Raw genomic sequence first — 18,253 nt, 5'->3', positions numbered from 1 at the left:
GACCGCAAAACTGGAACAAGGGGCCCAGAATCTATCTTTTAAATTGTAAGTCGCCCCACCTTAATTCTTATTTCCACAAGTCATGTTGTCATTATGTAATTTCCACCATGTCCAAATTAGGAATACTGGGTCTAAGATGTATTGCAGAAATGAATGTTATGTTGCCACTAACATGCCCAACACATTGTACAACTGCTGGGTTGAGTCTGTGGGGTCATTTTACTAGGTTATTTTCACACTGTTGGGTAGCGTTTGATTAGCCTATCCACTGAATTAGCATCACTGCAGTTTACAGCACTGATTAGCAGCATCCGAGGAAGCAGATTAGAGTAGAGCTGTGTTGGTTAAAAAGTTTGTCATTAGACTCCAGCAGACATGTTTTACTACTTAGAATTAAGTGCTAGATATATGTTCCATTTCAAGTAAACAGGATATGATCAATTGTTAATATGTGACTGATAAAAGTATTTTAATATGTGCTACCACTGTTTTACTGGAGGGTCATTGGTAGCCCATTTTATGATTTTCAGAACAGACACTTAAACCAGCAGTTCTGAACAGGGCTGTTTTAGACGAAGAGGAAGAGGGTGCTGTACTGCTTGATTTGTTTAGTATTTTGACCAAAGCATGTCACAGGGGTTTTATTTGGTAAAAAGAAATTGCTATAGATGGAAACAATTTGTGTTGTCTTTTGACTTGTAACAATAGAGGAGCTCTTTTTTGGTGCTTTAGAGTCATGTTTTTTAAACAGTCCTAGAGAAAAATCCTTAAACTAGGCAAATAATAATTTTAATATCTTAACATTTAATTTACTGGGATTTCTAAATATATATGTGTATATATTCTTATTCTGGTGACTTCAATTGCCACGATTCCCCCAGTAGCATCTGTGTTCAGGACAGCTCTCTTTGGAAATGAGTGCAGCAAGAGTGATTACATATGCTAAGTACAGAAAAAAGGAAGGACATGTAAATCCTGTGTCACTACCAGTTATTTGATTGGATAAAAGGTTCTTTGTATCTGAATCTAGTTTACAGATTAGTTTTTTATGCAGGCATTTGACTTTATCTTTGGCATGACATCAGTGAGATGTAGGAGAAGTAAGAGTTACAATTAAGTTAATTTACAGCTTACTGATTATCTAAAATTGTCAAACACAAGACATCGACAGAAGTGTCAGGAGCATAGTACACACTGGGTCATTAATTTCAAGTAACTTCTGACGCTAATGTAATAGACTGAAATACTAATAGAGTTTTTTTTTTTCTTCTACCAATTTGGTGTTTAGTAAAAGTTATGACTTTGTTGTTGGGGGCATTGTGCATGCTTGGTTGGTTTTAGTTTCCTAATCATAGTTGTGTTCTGTAGTTGGTAAAATGAATATGTCCTGTCAACATGCAGTGATGTCCTTTAGGCCTATGCAGTGATGCTCATACTGAGTCATTTAAATTGTTCAACCTAAATTGAGTCATTTTTCAGTATTGCATGTGATTTGAAATGATTACAAAGGGAATCAGGCTTACCCCACAGTACTTCAATGCAACCAGTTGTTGCTAATTTACTTGAACAACTCTAGATAACTTACATTCTGTAGATTAATGTCAATTCAGTGATTAGCATCCACAAACCAGCTGTTTGTTTAATGTGCTCAGTAATTTTCTCACATCTGTTTACATTTATTCAGTTGCATTTCTCATCTACCAAGTTTGCAACAGCTGAATGATGTGGCAGGATGTTGGTTAAAAGCACAATGCTTATGTTTTTTCAGTAAGCTTTTAGCTAATATCCTGTCACATACTTATTTAGTAATCTTATCTGCTTGTTAGTTTGCTACCGAGGTCAAAGCAGCTATGCAGCAACTATTTTGGTAAGTTGCAGTTTTTTATTTGCAACAAATTGTTTTACTGACCAAGTTGAACACCAAACATTAATCTGCCACTATTGTGGTTTTCGTCAGCAAGTTTTAAAATGCAGTCACAAGGGGAAAATTTAGTTTGGTATTTTTTAGGTCTAGACTTAGATTTACACTTTATTAGCTAGCCAGACTTGGTAAGCTAATTTTAGCACAACTCTTGGACTTTTGTTGGGCTTAATAAGGCGATGTGGTTTGGTACTGTTTAAACCAGATCCTATTCCCTTTCTATTCAGTGTAGAAAATGAAGACATTTCATATATTGAGCATCCTAAACATAGGTTCTGTAAACAAAATGCTGCAGCAAATTGTTTTAAGCTGCTATTGACTGACCTTTACAAGCTAAAGACAGTACCTCTTGCACACAGGTAAATCATGTTGTTGGCTCACCCAGATCCAATCATCACCAACAACAAGGATATCAACAAGTAATCAACTATAATATACTATGTCCACAGACAGCATAAAAACATAAAAAGAAGACATTGGACATCCCTTCTAATTAATGCATACTTAATGCTTACTATTGACAACGATTTGCAGTTGCACCCATACAGTCCCTATAGAGAAGTACTTTTGGGATGATGTCCATTCAACATCCCGATCTCATTAACTTTCTTGTTGCTAAATGTGATGAAATTCTCACAGCAATGCTCCAAAATCTAGTAGAAGTCATTCCATGGGCAGTTAAGACAGTTACTCCAAACAAAGCCAGATAAACTCTTTTTTAATATAATTGATTTTAGAAGAATGAATTAGCAGATGTCCAAATACTTCTGTCCATGTACTTTTTGCAATGTTTCAATTTAAACCATTATGGCAGTAAGGAAGGATGTGGAAAAATGTTGGGGGCCCCCTTTTGACCTTTAATATAAATGCAGAAGAATAAGCATTCTTTAGGCTGGAGTGTTTTGGGGAACCAGAGGCAGGAAGTCATAAAAGTGGCCAGTTCAGCTAATATTGCTCAATGTGGGAAGTTTGGTAGGTAACAATCACAAAATTTGTCAGACAAGTTATTCCTCTAAGCTCTTGGGCAAACAGTAGAGTGATCACCGTATTGACTTGACGTGTCTAGTAGTGTCTAAACTTAGAGGTATCCTTAAATTTTTAGCCTATTCAAACTAGCTGAAGTTATTCTTGGGTAAATAGCAAAGCACTTTTGTAAGTTGCTCTGGATAAGAGCGTCTGCTAAATGCCTTAAATGTAAATGTCTCAGAATGTAATCAAATTCTAACAGCAATGCTCCAAAAGCTAGTAGAAACCTCCCTGTTCCCAATCCTGAACCAATGGACACTTGCAGAGATGGATGATGCAAGATTTATTACAAAAAAACAGAGTAAAACACAAAGGGGAGCAAACAAAACAGGATAACAAGAGAGACAGAAAATTAAAGGGCAGAACTAAAATATCAAACGTAATTTGACAGATACAGACTGGGCAAACCAACAGACCTGGGACTGGGAGGAGGCTAAGCTTGGGTATGGGAAGACCAGGGACATAAGAGGGAGAATAAACTGTCTCTGAGCTGAGCCGCTCTCAGAGGGGATCAGAAAACCTCAAGCAGCGCTTGGGTGTAAAACAGGGCAGGAATATAACAAGGGAAATAACAAAACACAAAGCAAAGCTTTGGATAACAAACGGTGGAGTAATAGACCAAAACCACAAAGCAGTGCTTCAGATAACATGGGGAGAAAAATGGGGCACGGGGTAAAACACAAGCAGGGGTTACAAGGAAAGAGTAATAATTAGGGCTGCCAAAGACAGGTGACAAGAGCGTGGCAAACAAAATACTTCACTTGAGCAGACCATGGAATTCATACTGAACAGAGGCTGAAACAGAGCTAATTCACGGATATGACAAAGTCCCAGTCCAAGGTGTAACGAATGAAGAGTGATGAGGGGAAGTAGGCTGCTGACGCATGCACAGTCGACTTCCAGGAATTCAGGCTGCTTATATTGGCACTAGAGCCCTAGAGTCCTGAGAATGCTCCGGGGGAGAGCGTGACAACAAGGTCCGGACACCTGAACAGTAGAGAAAGTTATTCCATCAAAAGCAGGATGAGCTCTTTTTTTTAAATATCCTTGTAAAAAAAAGGGGGGCCCCGTACTTTTGTCCAGTGTAGTGTATGTGTTTCATATTATGCATCAGTTTCATTCAATATAAACGGATAAGTGTTTTTTAATTGGTTACATTTTATTGTCCTTCATTTATTACATGGATTTTTTTTTTGGTCAAAAATAACAGAAACGTGTGGACTCCCAAAGAATCTCTTTTAAGAAAATGCTGTCATACCTCTGCAGTTCCAGGAATATTGTGTGAATGTGAATGTGAATGTAATCATTTTTGTGTCATCAGTGTTAGGAGCCTGATTGTACTCAAATGCCCACTTGATGACTCTATGTCCACGGTGGGTGTACTTCTTTCATAGATTATATGTTTCCTAGAGTGGGGTCTATGGGCACTGTTCCATTGAACCAATCGGCAGTAGTCTTTCTAGTTAAAAAAGATGAATCTGTCAAGACTGACTCAAACGAGTATTTCTTACATGGATCATCTGTTCAATGGGATCGTGACCTGATATTGTGAACTACGAGGGTAAAGACAAGCACATGTCTCCTCCAACACATGTGAAGTCAGCCACCACCTCTTTTCTTAGAGAACCTAATATCATTAAGGCATTTCACACGTAATAGTTAGCTGCCAAACAGCTTAGCCTAACAATTAAGACACAAAAAAATAAGAATAAATATGAAAACGTGAATAGGCTGCAACTAAGGTCAATTGCCTCCACAAAACAGAAATTTAAATACATATCTAAGAGTAAATATACAAATAAATGTATAAATAAATAAATATATAAATCACATAATGAACATACTTTTGTTTGCATTGGAACAACACAAAAACATCTATCATTCCATCCAGAACTCCAGACTGGATCTTAATATGGAAAATTAAGAATGTTTTTCTTTGTCCTGTAATGTTAACATTTTGGTGATTAGTTACTTGTACTAACATAGAATATTCATTTAATATTCATTTAACATTTAAGACCACTCAGGGTTTGTTTTAAGTGATCCTTTGTTTGTTGTCCCTTCAAAAAAGACTTTCCTGTCTCTTCTGTGTTAAACATAATCATTTTGAATATTTAGTTACCTAAAGCATTATAAATAGCCAGATTATGCCTCTCATTTTTATGTTTTCATGCTGTCAGTGGGTGGTGTATGGACTTTATCTCAGTGGTTATTATATGGACCAAATCTGAACATATCTAACTGGCCATAATTATGCTGTTAAATGTACAAATAACCCTTTATTGTATAACTCTTATTAACTTATTAATTTTTATAACAATGATACTTGACTTGTATGATACTTGTATACTTGATTTGTAATGCCAAGTCAAAAGGCTAAGTAAACTATGCCCATATAAACTTTGTACTTGATCTTTTGCTCTAGATAAATTTTGAAAAAAAAGTATAATTAATTATTATTGGATAAGAAAAATTAGGCATTGTTCCATTGAACCAAACATCAGTAGTGTGTCCAGTGCTGACCGAAGCTGTTAAAAAAATAAACAATGGACTTTCCACGTGATAAAATAAAGATCTTTTCCTCTGACCTTTGGCCAGAGGACAAACCCCACTGCTTCTACAGAAGTTCCTAAGTAAGGCTGTATGTAAGTGGATACATATTGTATTTTTGCCAGATATTGTTTTCTCTGTTGTTCTTATTGCTGATTTCTGTGGCCTTACTTGGCTGCATTCTTCACTTACTAAACGCAGGTCTCCATGCCATGTATCAAATAGTGAATTTTATCTAAATAGCAAAATTCTATGTGAAATTAAATGTACTTATCAGCAGATAAAAAAGCTGAAAAATGCTGCATGCATAAATACTGCCTAACATCCTTATTTGTTTGAATTTTAGTTACTAACCAGCCGACCAGTTTGTAGTGATTTGTTAGGTTAGTGATGTGAACCTTTTAGGTTTGTCCTTCAAATACATCAGAGATCTATTTTGATCCTAAACAATAACCTATAGATATGTACTAGTATTTCTCTTGGAATCAGTGTAAGGATCTTAACCAAATGTATATGCTCATTTCTCTTTGTTCTTGTAAGCTTTCTATTTGTAGCATTATTGAAACTGTCTAAAGGCCTGCTGCAATTAGTATTTCAATCCATTACTACATCCAGTTTACTTGATCTAAAGTTTTCAGAACTCTAGTGGGGTGTAAGTAAACAATGAATTATATAACATTCATGAAAAAATTCACAAAAATTAATGTAGAAATATTCATATCATAAATATATATATGGCATAACGCTGAGTCAGGGCGGCACTGAATCAGACAGCAGGAACAGGTAATCTCCAAATATGTGAGTGAGAGATAGATAGAGAAACAGAAAAGGTAACAGAGAGGTTAGAGGGTGAAGTTAAACCAGTTAACTTTCCTTAAAGTAATAAGGCAAAATTAAAACACTCCTTCTCAGTTTCGGTAAACGTGGAGTACACACAAGATCTATGTTCTCTTCTCGTGGCACTGACAGAGTAGGGCCTCATATCTTGACAAAGTGTTGATAATTAGATGTAACATAATGCAGTGAGACCAGTCTACAATTAAAAGTGCACAAAAACATCCCAGTATTGGAATTGATTATTAAATAATGACAAGCAAGAGTTGTTTTGGTGTAGCTGTAGTTTGATCAGGTTTTATGTAGTTATATCATAGCCGTTATAGCCATGGTTATGCAGTTTTTTTTTTAAAAGCTGGGCTACTATGTAGAGTCAACCTGGGAAGCCTCACATACTCAGATGGGGAATTTTAGAGCATGTGGAACTGTAATTGTTAGCCAACAACACAAAACAAAAACGAAAGGAGACTAAGGGAAAGTGGCAGCTTATCAAAAAAACCACAGTCCAAAAACAACTAAGAAAATGACATTAGGGTAATTGTTCCAGTAATCATATCCACTACATCTAGAGGATATGAGGGAGTTTCAGTAACCTACTTGATCCAAATGGCCCCCAACATTCTGGCCAGAGAGATTAGTTATTTCCTATTTACATGAAGTGGTAAAGTGAAACACTGTAAAAAGTAACATGTCTGAACTAAGGCATGATGATTAATATTCACTCACACTAACTTCATTATGTTGCTTTTTGAAGAGACGCTTCATCCATGGATTGACCCATCTTTTGGGTCTCAACAACTTACTGTCCATTTGCGGAATGGGTGAACAGCTGACATAGAAAGTTTTTGGTTTAGAGAAAAATGTTTATAGAAAAAGGAAGGATACACAGACAACCAAGGCCACTATCATTCTTCAGTCACATTTTTGTTCTGTTGTTTTTCTGCCATATTTGGAACAAAATATGTCCTCTTGAAATGTATCACTTTCCTGTTGAGTGAAAAAATAGTATCTAAAAAAAGGTCATTAAGTAGGTTGTAATCCTTATACAGCCTTATACAGACTGATTCACATTTAAATGACTTGTGACTCAGCTTAGATCTTATAGCAATTATATTTAATAATAGTAATGATAGTAAATGGACAGAATCCAGCAAATCCTACTCACAGAACACACTATATAGTAAGGAAACATACGGCTAAAGTTTTAATATCATAGGTAATGTAGTGAAATTACTCTTCTTATCTTGGCAACTGTGGTTATTACCATGAGACGCTAATATCCATGAATGAAGACACCATGAAGACACTAATTATCTTTTATTTTGTTGTTAGCGTTAACATTATTTTGTTCTATTTTATAAATGAACCATGCAAGTACCTCACAAAGAAGTGGAAAATTTAATCAGATATTATACCACAGTCTGGATACAGAGATTAGTAATGTTAAATTACCAATCTGAAGGGCTGAATTAAGCACTATAAGTAGAAAATGTGGTGTTTAAATGAAATAGGCAAAACAATTGGTCTGGTTACAGTTATAAGCAAACATGGCGATAACTTCAATTGTTATGCAGATGATACACAACTGTACATATTAGCCACCTTGAATTTAAAGATTTGGATCAAAGAAAATTCAGGGACTAAAAGACATGCAATACTGGATGTTACATAACTTCCTTCTTCTAAACAGTGAGCCCTGAGTCTGAAACCTTCTGGAAATAAATGATCGAACTTAATGTTATATAATGTGTCTGAATTATCTTTAATTTAGCTAAAAATCTTGCTAGCTAACTAGCTATCTGAACATCTTTATTGATGAATCATATCATGGAGGACAACAAACAGTTGTGCAGCATAGGCAGGAAAATAATACACGAGTGCAGAATTATATTTAAAAAAAAGTTATTTACTTTAAATGAAAGTCAGTGTAAAATAAGAGTTTATTCCATGTCATTTAAAGCATTTCTAGTGCTCTGTTTATCCAGAATTATTCACACAGTGTGCAGAGCAGCTATAGGGTTCAAACCATAGAAAAAAACTAAAAGCCAGGTTGAGAGACAAGTAGCCTTGTGTTGACTTGTATTGAACCCTAGAACCCTTGCAGTTCTGTCATGTTACAGACCAAATTATATTTTGAACAACAAAGTTGTTTCTGTCTGAGCATCATTTTTTTTTCAAATAGTAACCTACTGTAATATAAAACAGCTCCTCTCACAGCCCGTTGCATTGGGTACATCCGACTATCTAACAGCACAAAATGCTCAAACTGAAAGGCTTGTTGGGACGCCCCAGCAAATCTTTGCCTTTCATATCTCTCTCTGACAGCTGGCCTATCAGGCCTACACATGGAGACAAATGTGTACATTGAAATTGGGAGGGAGAGCCATCTAACCACATAAGTAGTATATAAATAAGATGCAGAATTTTTATAAAGCAACAGAGTTTTACATGTGCTTTGTCTCAAATTGTAATTTTAATGTTACAGGATGAAATACTTAATGTTTTCCCAGCACTCTCACCCTCTTAAAATGACATTATTTCTATAAATATTGAGTGAGGAGCAAAAATGTCATGGTCTCATAACTACACTTGCACCAAAGATAAATGACATGATGTAGCATGTTATTACTTAACTGTGGACTACACTATTTTTACATCTAAAGTCAATAAATGCATTCTTTGGCACATAAGTAGTGTGGTTTTGTGTGTATATCTATCAGCCATGACATTAAACCCAATGAGATATGAGGCAAATAACATTAATTACCTTGTTACAATGGCACCTCTCAAGTGAACAGTTGATGTGTAAATGGGCAAGCAAAAGAATCTAAGCCAAATTGTAAATGGCCAAATTGTAGCCAAACTGGGTCAACACATCCCTATAACCATAGGTTTTGTGGGATGCTTCCGGTATGCAGTGGTCAGTACCAATGAAAAGTGGTCCAAAGAAGGACAACCGGTGAACTGGCAACTAGATCACGGATACCCAGTGGCCTCATCCATAATTACATTCTCATCAAAGTCCCCAACTACACAATCTACCCTGAATGAAACACCACAGACTTTCACAATATGCACGGCCACAAGAGTGACAACAAATTGTTCCAATCCTCAAATCCTTGCAGGAGTTTCTCGAGAATTGCTATATTTGCCCCCCAAGACATTTCCCAGTTTTTAAAAAGTTATTTTGCTATTGTAAGAAGGCAGGGTTACACATGGAATAAAGTGATTGGCGACCCTAGCGGGGAGAGACTGCCTGCAGGACCTGAGTTCTAGTTGAGCTGTCAGGCAGCTAGTGCTAACTAGTTATACATACTTTTAGTTTCTTATAACTATTAAATGTATACATTCTGACAGTCGTACAAGGTTCTTTGCAGGTTTTTTTTTTCTGTATGTCTGGTGTAAGTGTAAAATGGCCAATGTTATCTAATAACATTTGCCAGCTTATGTTAGCATAGTTAGACATACTGGGCTCTGTACTATTTTTACTCGGCCAGCACTCTCGCTGCTCAAGTTGTAACTTAATAATGATTTTGAGAAAGTTTCCATTTTCATATGATCATTTCTACCACTGTACTCTGGAACAAAACCCCAGTAGAGATCATGATGAGTTTTAATGTTCAAAAATCACTTGATGATCACTATTTAGGAACAATGGTTTGACATTATTTTATTGTCTTTGATTCAAGTGCATTGCAAATAATACATTCACATATTTAATGCAAACTTAGTTGTTTAGTCATATTTGAAATATAACTAAAATGAAATTTGGATATTTGTCAGTTTAAGGGGACATAACACACACATATAGCAATGATCTGTGGCTTCTGCTGCAAAGACTAATGACATATTATGGCTTTCAGCATAAACAGTGAGATCACTTTTCCATACCATATTTTATGGTTTACATACTTTAATGATGTGCCACATGAGGCGCATTGTCAGAGAGCAGGAAAGCAGCTTAGAACCTCCCTACTATCGGGATTCCATTGATACATTTATATACTGATACATAAGTGGTAATACATGCTTAGACTAAGAAGTACAATGCCAGTATGTTTTACCTCATCCAGAAAAAGTAATATACAATATAATGACAATAGTACAGATACATTTATATAAAAAACACAACAAACCCCAAACCAGCTCACTCCTCAAGAACTCAAGTGTACTGTGTTATCTGGCATCAAGATGGTAGCATCAGATCCTTTAGGTGCTGCAAGTTCTGAGATTTACATTAATGGTATTTAGCTGACCTTACAAGGTTAGTGGTATTACAGAAGTGGGCCAGTGTAGTGTTGGGAGTCTTGTCAGAAGACTCTGATTGGTGTAGCGTAGCATAGTCACCCAGACCAAATCAAAACTCTGTCTCCGACATCGCAACTTATTAGCAGGTAGTGGTTTTATCTGTTGTGCCGCACACCAACCAAGATGGAGGCTCCATGGATCATAGTTGTTATTCCCAGGCCTCTCACTGGTGAGCAGTGCACATTTACCATGTCATCCACAGGATGTAAAAGAAAACATGATTACATGGACGGCTGTGTTTGTGTGCAGCTCATATGAACAAGAAGTGTGATCCATAGCAGTTCTACCTCACAATTTACAAGGCTTAAAGAATCTGATGTTAACTTGCTTTGGTGCCAGAGAGACCACAGGAGACCCCAGAGAGTGCATTAGAAAGCTAGTCTTTATGTTTGAGATGATTTATGGTTATGCATGAGTTTAATTAACACACTGATGGTGAGTGATTTTACAACTTTTTTAATATTCAGTGACTAAATATCACATCTCCTTCTAATCTCACATCTCTATTTTACACAGCTTTAGGCTCCATCCAAAATGTTTATGTTACTAATAATGAATGAAACTTTGTATATGAACCAAAAAAGGTCTATACAATCATTTGTTAGACAAGTTCGGTCTCTAAAAGGAATCCACCAGTTTTCTTTAGCTTTATTGCCCATCTAATTACAGCAACTATGAGACTCACCACCACAGCTACCACACAGATTGAGATGACTATAGTGGACAGGTTCAAGCCTGGATTTAAAATCTCTGCAGGTCTGGAACCTGGGACAAACTTCTTCGCACCAGCAATGTTAGATACCTCAGACTTTATTGCTCCTTTGTCTTCTGACCGAAGAGCAAAGAACAGTGTGGTGCCGTTTTGGACTGGGATATCAGGCAGGAAGGAATGCTGTTCAACCAAGCCTGCCTCTTGTGGCTGGAGTGCAGATGTGTTTAATGGATTAGCGCTGCTGAAGTTCTTCTGAAGTGTCTCCAGACTTTCACTCCATTTAATTTCATAGGATTTAGCTGAAAAGGAAAAGAGGTATAACTATTGGGACGATACTGTTTGCTCTAAGTATATAATTAACTCAGCTAGTAATGGTAATTAGCTAGTGAGTTACCTGTTAGAATTCTGGTCAATACCTACCTGTTCCCTGGTCGTAGTCCTCGCCCGGAGCAGTCCAGTTTAGAAGCACAGTGTCCTCCTGGATTTCAGCACTCAGATCTGTGACTCTGTTGGGAGGAAAGTTTGGTTGGGGAACATCTGGGGGGATTATCACCACGAAGCTCTCTCCAGTGGCTGTTCTGGTGAAGTTGCCAACGTCTGCTGGCTGCACTTTTATTGGAGGCTTTGGAGGGTTAAGCTCTAATTCTCCTGAAAAAAGACTGAATGTCAGTCTTCATGCTGCATTTAAAGACATTAGACACAAGCAGGCTCACACTGGACAAATTAACATAAATATGTTTTTAAAAATAATGGCTGCCGTATTTAGTGTGAAGAAAGATCGCCATACTTACCATTTACAATATATCCAGGGACATACAGAGCACCACTGTATCTGCGAGGCGAAAGAGAGATGTCTCCATCTTTGCTGGTCACATGCACTTTCAGATTGTACCTTCCGGTCTTAAATTTTGTGAAATATCTAAAATAAACACCATCATCTTTAAAAGAATCTGCTCCTGTAAAAAAAAGAAAAAAGTTCTTGCTAAATTTGTACTTCTTAAATGTTGTTACCACCTGTTTTGTCATGGTTGTGTGTGTGTTGTCAATATATGAACAATAATAACAATATGAACAATAACAATATCTGAAATAAAGGACCGCTTTCTTGTCAAATTAGTCCATTTGAAGTTAGCAGGCTCTCTTTTTTTTTATCTTGTTTTTATCTTTCACTGTCCTCACCTTTAAATTTAATGTATGGTTGTGTGTGGAAACACACTGAACATGCTAATGTTTATACTTATACATAGGTTGTATTAACTACATGACACTTCCTTTCAAATGAAATAAAAAGGACCTAGGTTAGTCTAATATATTTTTCCCATTGTGCCGTAAGGTCTTAACTGTTGGTCTAAATCATGATGGGACCCGAGCCCCCCTAGTACACAGACATCAAGAGCAGTACCTGCTCCATTATCCAGGAGGTATAAATGTTCTGAATGGCCAGTATCAGACTCCAGGGTGGCCATGACTTTGGCCCCAAGCACAGGCAGGTATTTCTGTCTGACATCAGCATGAACTACCATGGGTTTACTTCCATCACTGGTTGGCTGGTTGGTTTTTGCATTAACAGTAATTGGAGGGACATCCTCATGGGCTGCCCGACTCATTACTGTTAAAGTAATAGACTGAGCATTTGTTGGTTTATTGAGGAAGCTGTATTTCCAGTCTCCAGGCTGCCATGCAAAAGAGGAAAAAGGAAGAAGTCACTAAATGCATAACATATTAAATTCATAAAATGTAATTCATTTATATATGAAAGGGCTCATATCATGGAAATTCAAATTGCCCATTGTTTTTTTTTTTTGTTTGTTTTTTTTAAGCAGTGGGAAGTCATATGTAAACATTGTTAAAAGGCCCATATCCTATAAAAAACAGTCATAATTTATTTTACGCACCCAGCATCTCATTATTCTTTAGAATCAACATTATGTAGCTATTCTACTTTAAAATAACAGCTTTAATCTTAAATCATTTTGATGCTCCACTGCTTTGGTATAGGTAGGTAGTGGTAATGGTGCTACTTGAATGTAAAACGCTGCTATTGCACTATGGAACTTTGGTCTAGTCTGCACAAAAGTGATGTATATCTTCTCATCATTTACTATGGATGATGTCTTCGCATTCGGCAAATGTACATGTACAGCTGTCCATAAGATTTGTATTAACGCCAGTGGTGTTAAAGTGAATTATGAAACACTGTGAAACTGTAGTGGGATCCCATTAACAAAAATACCAATTATTCACCAAATGCTTTTTAAACAGACTGTTGCAGGCTTTGGCTGTGCTTTTAAGACTGATATAAGATAAATGAGCTCTGCTCCGATTAGCTGTCTTGTAATGTGTCTCATTTAAAACCACTCAAAGGTAAAACACTCTTGAGAACTGCAGTATGAATGGGCAGGGCTAAACTGTGGTAGGCTAAATGGAGATATGTAAATGGAGTGGTTCTTGTGACATTAGAGACACAGTCACTAAAATGTGCATTTTGAAACAAACTTCTTTATTTTGAGAGAAGTTATTTTTAAATGAGGCACAGATCAAGGACCGCCAATCAGAATAAATCTTTTTAATCTTATATCAGTAATAAAGCATTGTTAACTTTTTGGAATGCATAACTCACACAGATGCTTAAAATGTATCTTGAGGAAAAAATGCATTACAGGATATGGGCCCTGTAGGCAAGGACTGCAGGTGGAGAATTGTAAATGACTTTAGAGAATCTAAATATAAAAAAGGTTGTTTTGTTTGTAGAAATGCTGGGTTACCTCTGTAGTTCCAGGAATATTTAAAGTGATCATCTTTGTCGCTGTGTTCTCAGTGATATGAGCCTGATTGTACACCTGCCCACTTGGTGACTCGATGTACACGGTGGGTGTACTTCTTTCATAGATTATTGTGAAGGTGGTGCTGTTTCCTACAGTGCGGTCTATGGGCACTGTTCCATTGAACCAATCAGCAGTCGTCTTTCCAGTGCTGACCAGCTTTTTAAAAATGAAATTTAGAAATCAGTAAAGGCTACTCACAAGACTGACTCAAAGGAATATGTCTTACCTATTTTACTGTATGTAGTTCACCTGAATTGTCTGTTTGGTAAGATCTCCATCTGACATTGAAAAAAAAGAAAAGGCCTCCACCAGCTGGTTGGAAAGTAAAGTCTGATTTGCTAAAATGAACTTTCCATCTGATCAAATAAATGAAAAGTAAATATTTTAAATCGAATACCGTGACACAAAAAACACAATACTACAAACACTAAAGTTGTATGACCACCAGTGTTCAATTTGGTCATTGGCGAGGAACGAGGGTGAAATGTGAAATTACTATTACTACAACATGCTCCACATAATTACTTGCCTGTTAGATTGGCCATGGTTTTCAGCACATTAGATGCAGTTGGACCAAGTGCTATAGTGTTAATGATGGCACCACTGTTCACCGCTAACTGTAAACAGTCCTCAACCTTATCTGTCGCTTCACCATCTGTCAGAAAAATGACTTCATCTCCATTTGTGCTTCCATCATCTTTCCGGAGCACCTAAAAAAATCAATAAAAAAAATTTCTATGTTGGTTAAGCCTGGACTGACTAATGATGGATTGAACTAATATTCTGGTTAGACCAACATTGAATGTGTCTGATTTGTGTTAGCAGATAAAAGAATTACAGGGTTCTATAAAAAAAAAAACAGAGCTCTAAATACAAAAGAATGCAATACATTTTACACATATTGTGCCTTACCTCAAAGCCTAGTTGAAGTCCCGTACACATATTAGTCTTTCCAGATGCAGTTTTTGGCAACTTTCTAATTAAACTGTCTCTTGAAGCTTTATCATCTGCTTCAGTCAGTGGGCTTACAATGTCTGCTTTAGTACTAAACTGGACAATGCCCACATGTGCTCCTTTTTCCACAATCTCGCTTAGGAACAGTGTAGCAGCTTGCTGTAGTCGAAGCAGTCTCTCATTCTCCTTTAAACAAACAGTAATAAAAATTAAAGGACAATCCAAAAGTCTTTGGAAATTGAAAAAAAAAACTTGACCTTTGACTTTATTTAACCCCTTAAACAGGATATGGTCCGCCGACATTATTTCAAAATTCTATTATCAAGGAATAGTCCCTATAGCAGTTTGTACAGTCCCTGTAGTTACTGAATAATACACACTAGTGTATAATATGCATTGTTGTACCTTTAATAGGTGCCTCTTAAGGCTCCATGTTGGCAGGGGTTAACATTTCGCTGTACAGTCCACACTGTACAGTGACGAATACGTGCACCTTTATCCTTTATCCTTTACATAAGATGTTTGGAGAAATAAAAATATTTTTTATTTATTGCTCATATTCACATTTGACTCGGATTTGAATTTGGATCTCCCATATCATAGTTCATTTCTGGAATCAGGAGTCTTCTGGAGCATCCCTCTATATTTATAAGCCAGTCTTGGTAGATTTACACTTGTATGTTGCATTGTAACATACCTGCATGCTTCCAGAGACATCAAGGATGAGGCAGACGATCCGATGTTGCCTCTGAATCAATTTGAATATTGGGGCTGGTGGTGAGGATTGTAGAGGTGTTAAAGTGTTCAAGGCATCGCTGTCTACTGATTCTTGAAAAATCACTGTATGGGTAGCTTTGTAGTCACATTTCTCATTCTGCATGTTTGGGGCTTCAGTGTTGTGTTCCTCTACACTACAAAATGCTTTCACCTAGAGCAAGAGTAAGCATGTTAGGCTTTTTTTTTTCAAGAAAAAAAAAACAAAAAAAACATCAGGAATACTTTTGTATCTGCTTTTCTAATCCAAAAATATATGTTGCTGCAGCAGATTTAAAATGTCAGTTAAAATGTAGTGTATATACTGATAATCAAACAAACAATAAAGTGACACAATAATATGTGTATTTTTTCACTTCAGGCATGTACTGCTACTGTATGGCATGAGCACCAGCATTACAGTTGCTATACCTGCTATACAAATTGTGAGAAGTCAATAATGTCATCATTAATTACAATTCAGAGCCACTGATAGCACTTACCATGGTTTTGCATTGTTCTCAGTCACAGTGGTAAATATGAGTTCAGAGCAATATATGTGTGCCCACATTCTGTTCTGAAGTCTTTGATTGCATACATTCAAATTATTATGATATATCAAAATGGTATGGTAGACGTTATCCAAATAATGGTAACTTCCATGATGCTAAAACAGCAGAGCCTTAGGCAGGCTGCTTAGCTCATGAATAAATGTGGCCAAATGCAGTCTTAAAGGCTTACAGTGGCGTTTCTTTTTTCATGACCATTTCTCCACCACTTCCTCTACATAGCTAGGAATATGCTCACGGATTCTACCTACTTACAGAGTAGACAGGGACTTACAGAGTCTAAGCTTTGCATGTACATTATTGAGGCACTTGTTTCTTGCTCTCTGTCTGGGAAGAACAGACATCCCTCAGTAGGTAACCCAGTTTCCACATCATCGACACAGGGCACATGTTTTCCATTGGTCACTTTAAACCTTTTGCCACTTATGTCCCTGATACATCTGAAGTAAACAAATACACACCATGTTCATGTATGTAAAAACATTGATATTATGCATGTTTATGTAAGAAATGTGAAAGTTGTGGATGCTGATATGACCTTGTAGCCTCGATCTGTTTGCCAGACAAGTAGAATGGCTTTCTCTTATTGTATTCATCAAACACTCCCCATCTGAGGTGAGCCCACTCATGAACGAAGACCTTTCCTAAACAAATAAATGAGGTGCCAGGAGTATGCATTCTCATACGTTTGTAAAAAGCCTTTAGAATCTTTATCAGGTAATTACACTTTGGATTGTAAATATGTCAGGTGTGTGTTGCCCCCTGAGAATGTAAACATAAAGATCTGTCAAGCTCTTACCTCTAGGCCCGTAAGTATTGAGAAAATGGTCTTCTAGGAGGAAATCTGGGGTGAAGTGGATGTGCTCACCCTCTTCCCCACAGCCCTTCATCTGTTTAGTGTACGGCTCATCGCCAAATTCTGGGTTTGGCTGATCAATTATTACATTGGCCTATTATTGAAACATGTATTTTATGAAGATTCTTACACAGAAAAGAGCTGTGCAAGATTAAATAATATTATGTGTTATCAACACAAATAAATGACTCTGTAAAAAGGCAAAATTATCAAATTTTGTACCTTTTCATAGGTTTCTCTTATTGCTTTCTCATAAGTTCCATACCAGGTTGGTGGTACTAGTATGTTCACCTCCTTGAAGAACACTATGTTGTTTAAAGCTTGGAAAAGGTATTCTGATCCACTGGTAATCATTTCCTGATAGTTGAAAAAAATAAAAGATAAGTGTATTGTAAGATAAGAGTAAGATAGGCAACTGGGTCAGAGCATCCCTAATTACACTGCTCAAAAAAAGGACAACTAGTAAATTGGCGACAGGGTCATGGGCCAAGGTCTGTTGATGTGATCCATGGATTTCTGCAATTTATAGGATAGATTTACAACTATTATAGAATAAAACATTAAAGAGCAAAATGTTTTTTTTGTTTTTTGCAATGTAAAGGATTGTCAGGCTCAGACAGCTGATATTGCCTGAGGCATCATTAAGAATATTTCTCAAAGTAATAAAATTAGAAACAGAACCTCATGTGAAATACATTAAAGAAAAGGATGTGCAGCCTGAAAGCAACCAGACCACAATTAAAGGCACAAGCTTTGGCAAGTTAATATACATCAGATATCAATATGAATAGATACCTTGATTTGAGTGATGAGCTCTTTATTTTCAGGCACAGCTGGGTTGATGGCTATAAGAATGTCGGTGTATCCATTTCCATCCAGTTTGATTCCTACAGCAAGTCCCAGTGCATTGAGGAGCAAAAATACCACAGTAAACACTTTGGCCAT

General features: G+C 36.7%; 1 protein-coding gene across 1 annotated transcript; it reads right to left on the bottom strand.

The window, feature by feature from the left end:
- Nucleotides 1–9,975: 9,975 nt before the first annotated feature.
- On the bottom strand, nt 9,976–18,253 carry LOC140564998 (calcium-activated chloride channel regulator 1-like). Its single transcript, XM_072690719.1, has 14 exons — nt 18,104–18,253; nt 17,531–17,665; nt 17,252–17,402; nt 16,991–17,096; nt 16,727–16,892; nt 15,828–16,058; nt 15,089–15,316; nt 14,706–14,886; nt 14,426–14,532; nt 14,117–14,332; nt 12,754–13,024; nt 12,143–12,307; nt 11,772–11,999; nt 9,976–11,650 (listed from the first exon to the last, which is right to left on the bottom strand). The coding sequence occupies exons 1-14, from the start codon at nt 18,251–18,253 to the stop codon at nt 11,241–11,243; spliced, it is 2,745 nt and encodes a 914-aa protein (XP_072546820.1). The 3' UTR covers nt 9,976–11,240.

The sequence above is a fragment of the Salminus brasiliensis genome, chromosome 11 (genome assembly GCF_030463535.1).
Source record: "Salminus brasiliensis chromosome 11, fSalBra1.hap2, whole genome shotgun sequence".
NCBI lineage: Eukaryota > Metazoa > Chordata > Actinopteri > Characiformes > Bryconidae > Salminus > Salminus brasiliensis.
The sequence above is the reverse complement of the archived record's forward strand: the minus strand, read 5'-3'. Positions and strand labels throughout refer to the sequence as shown.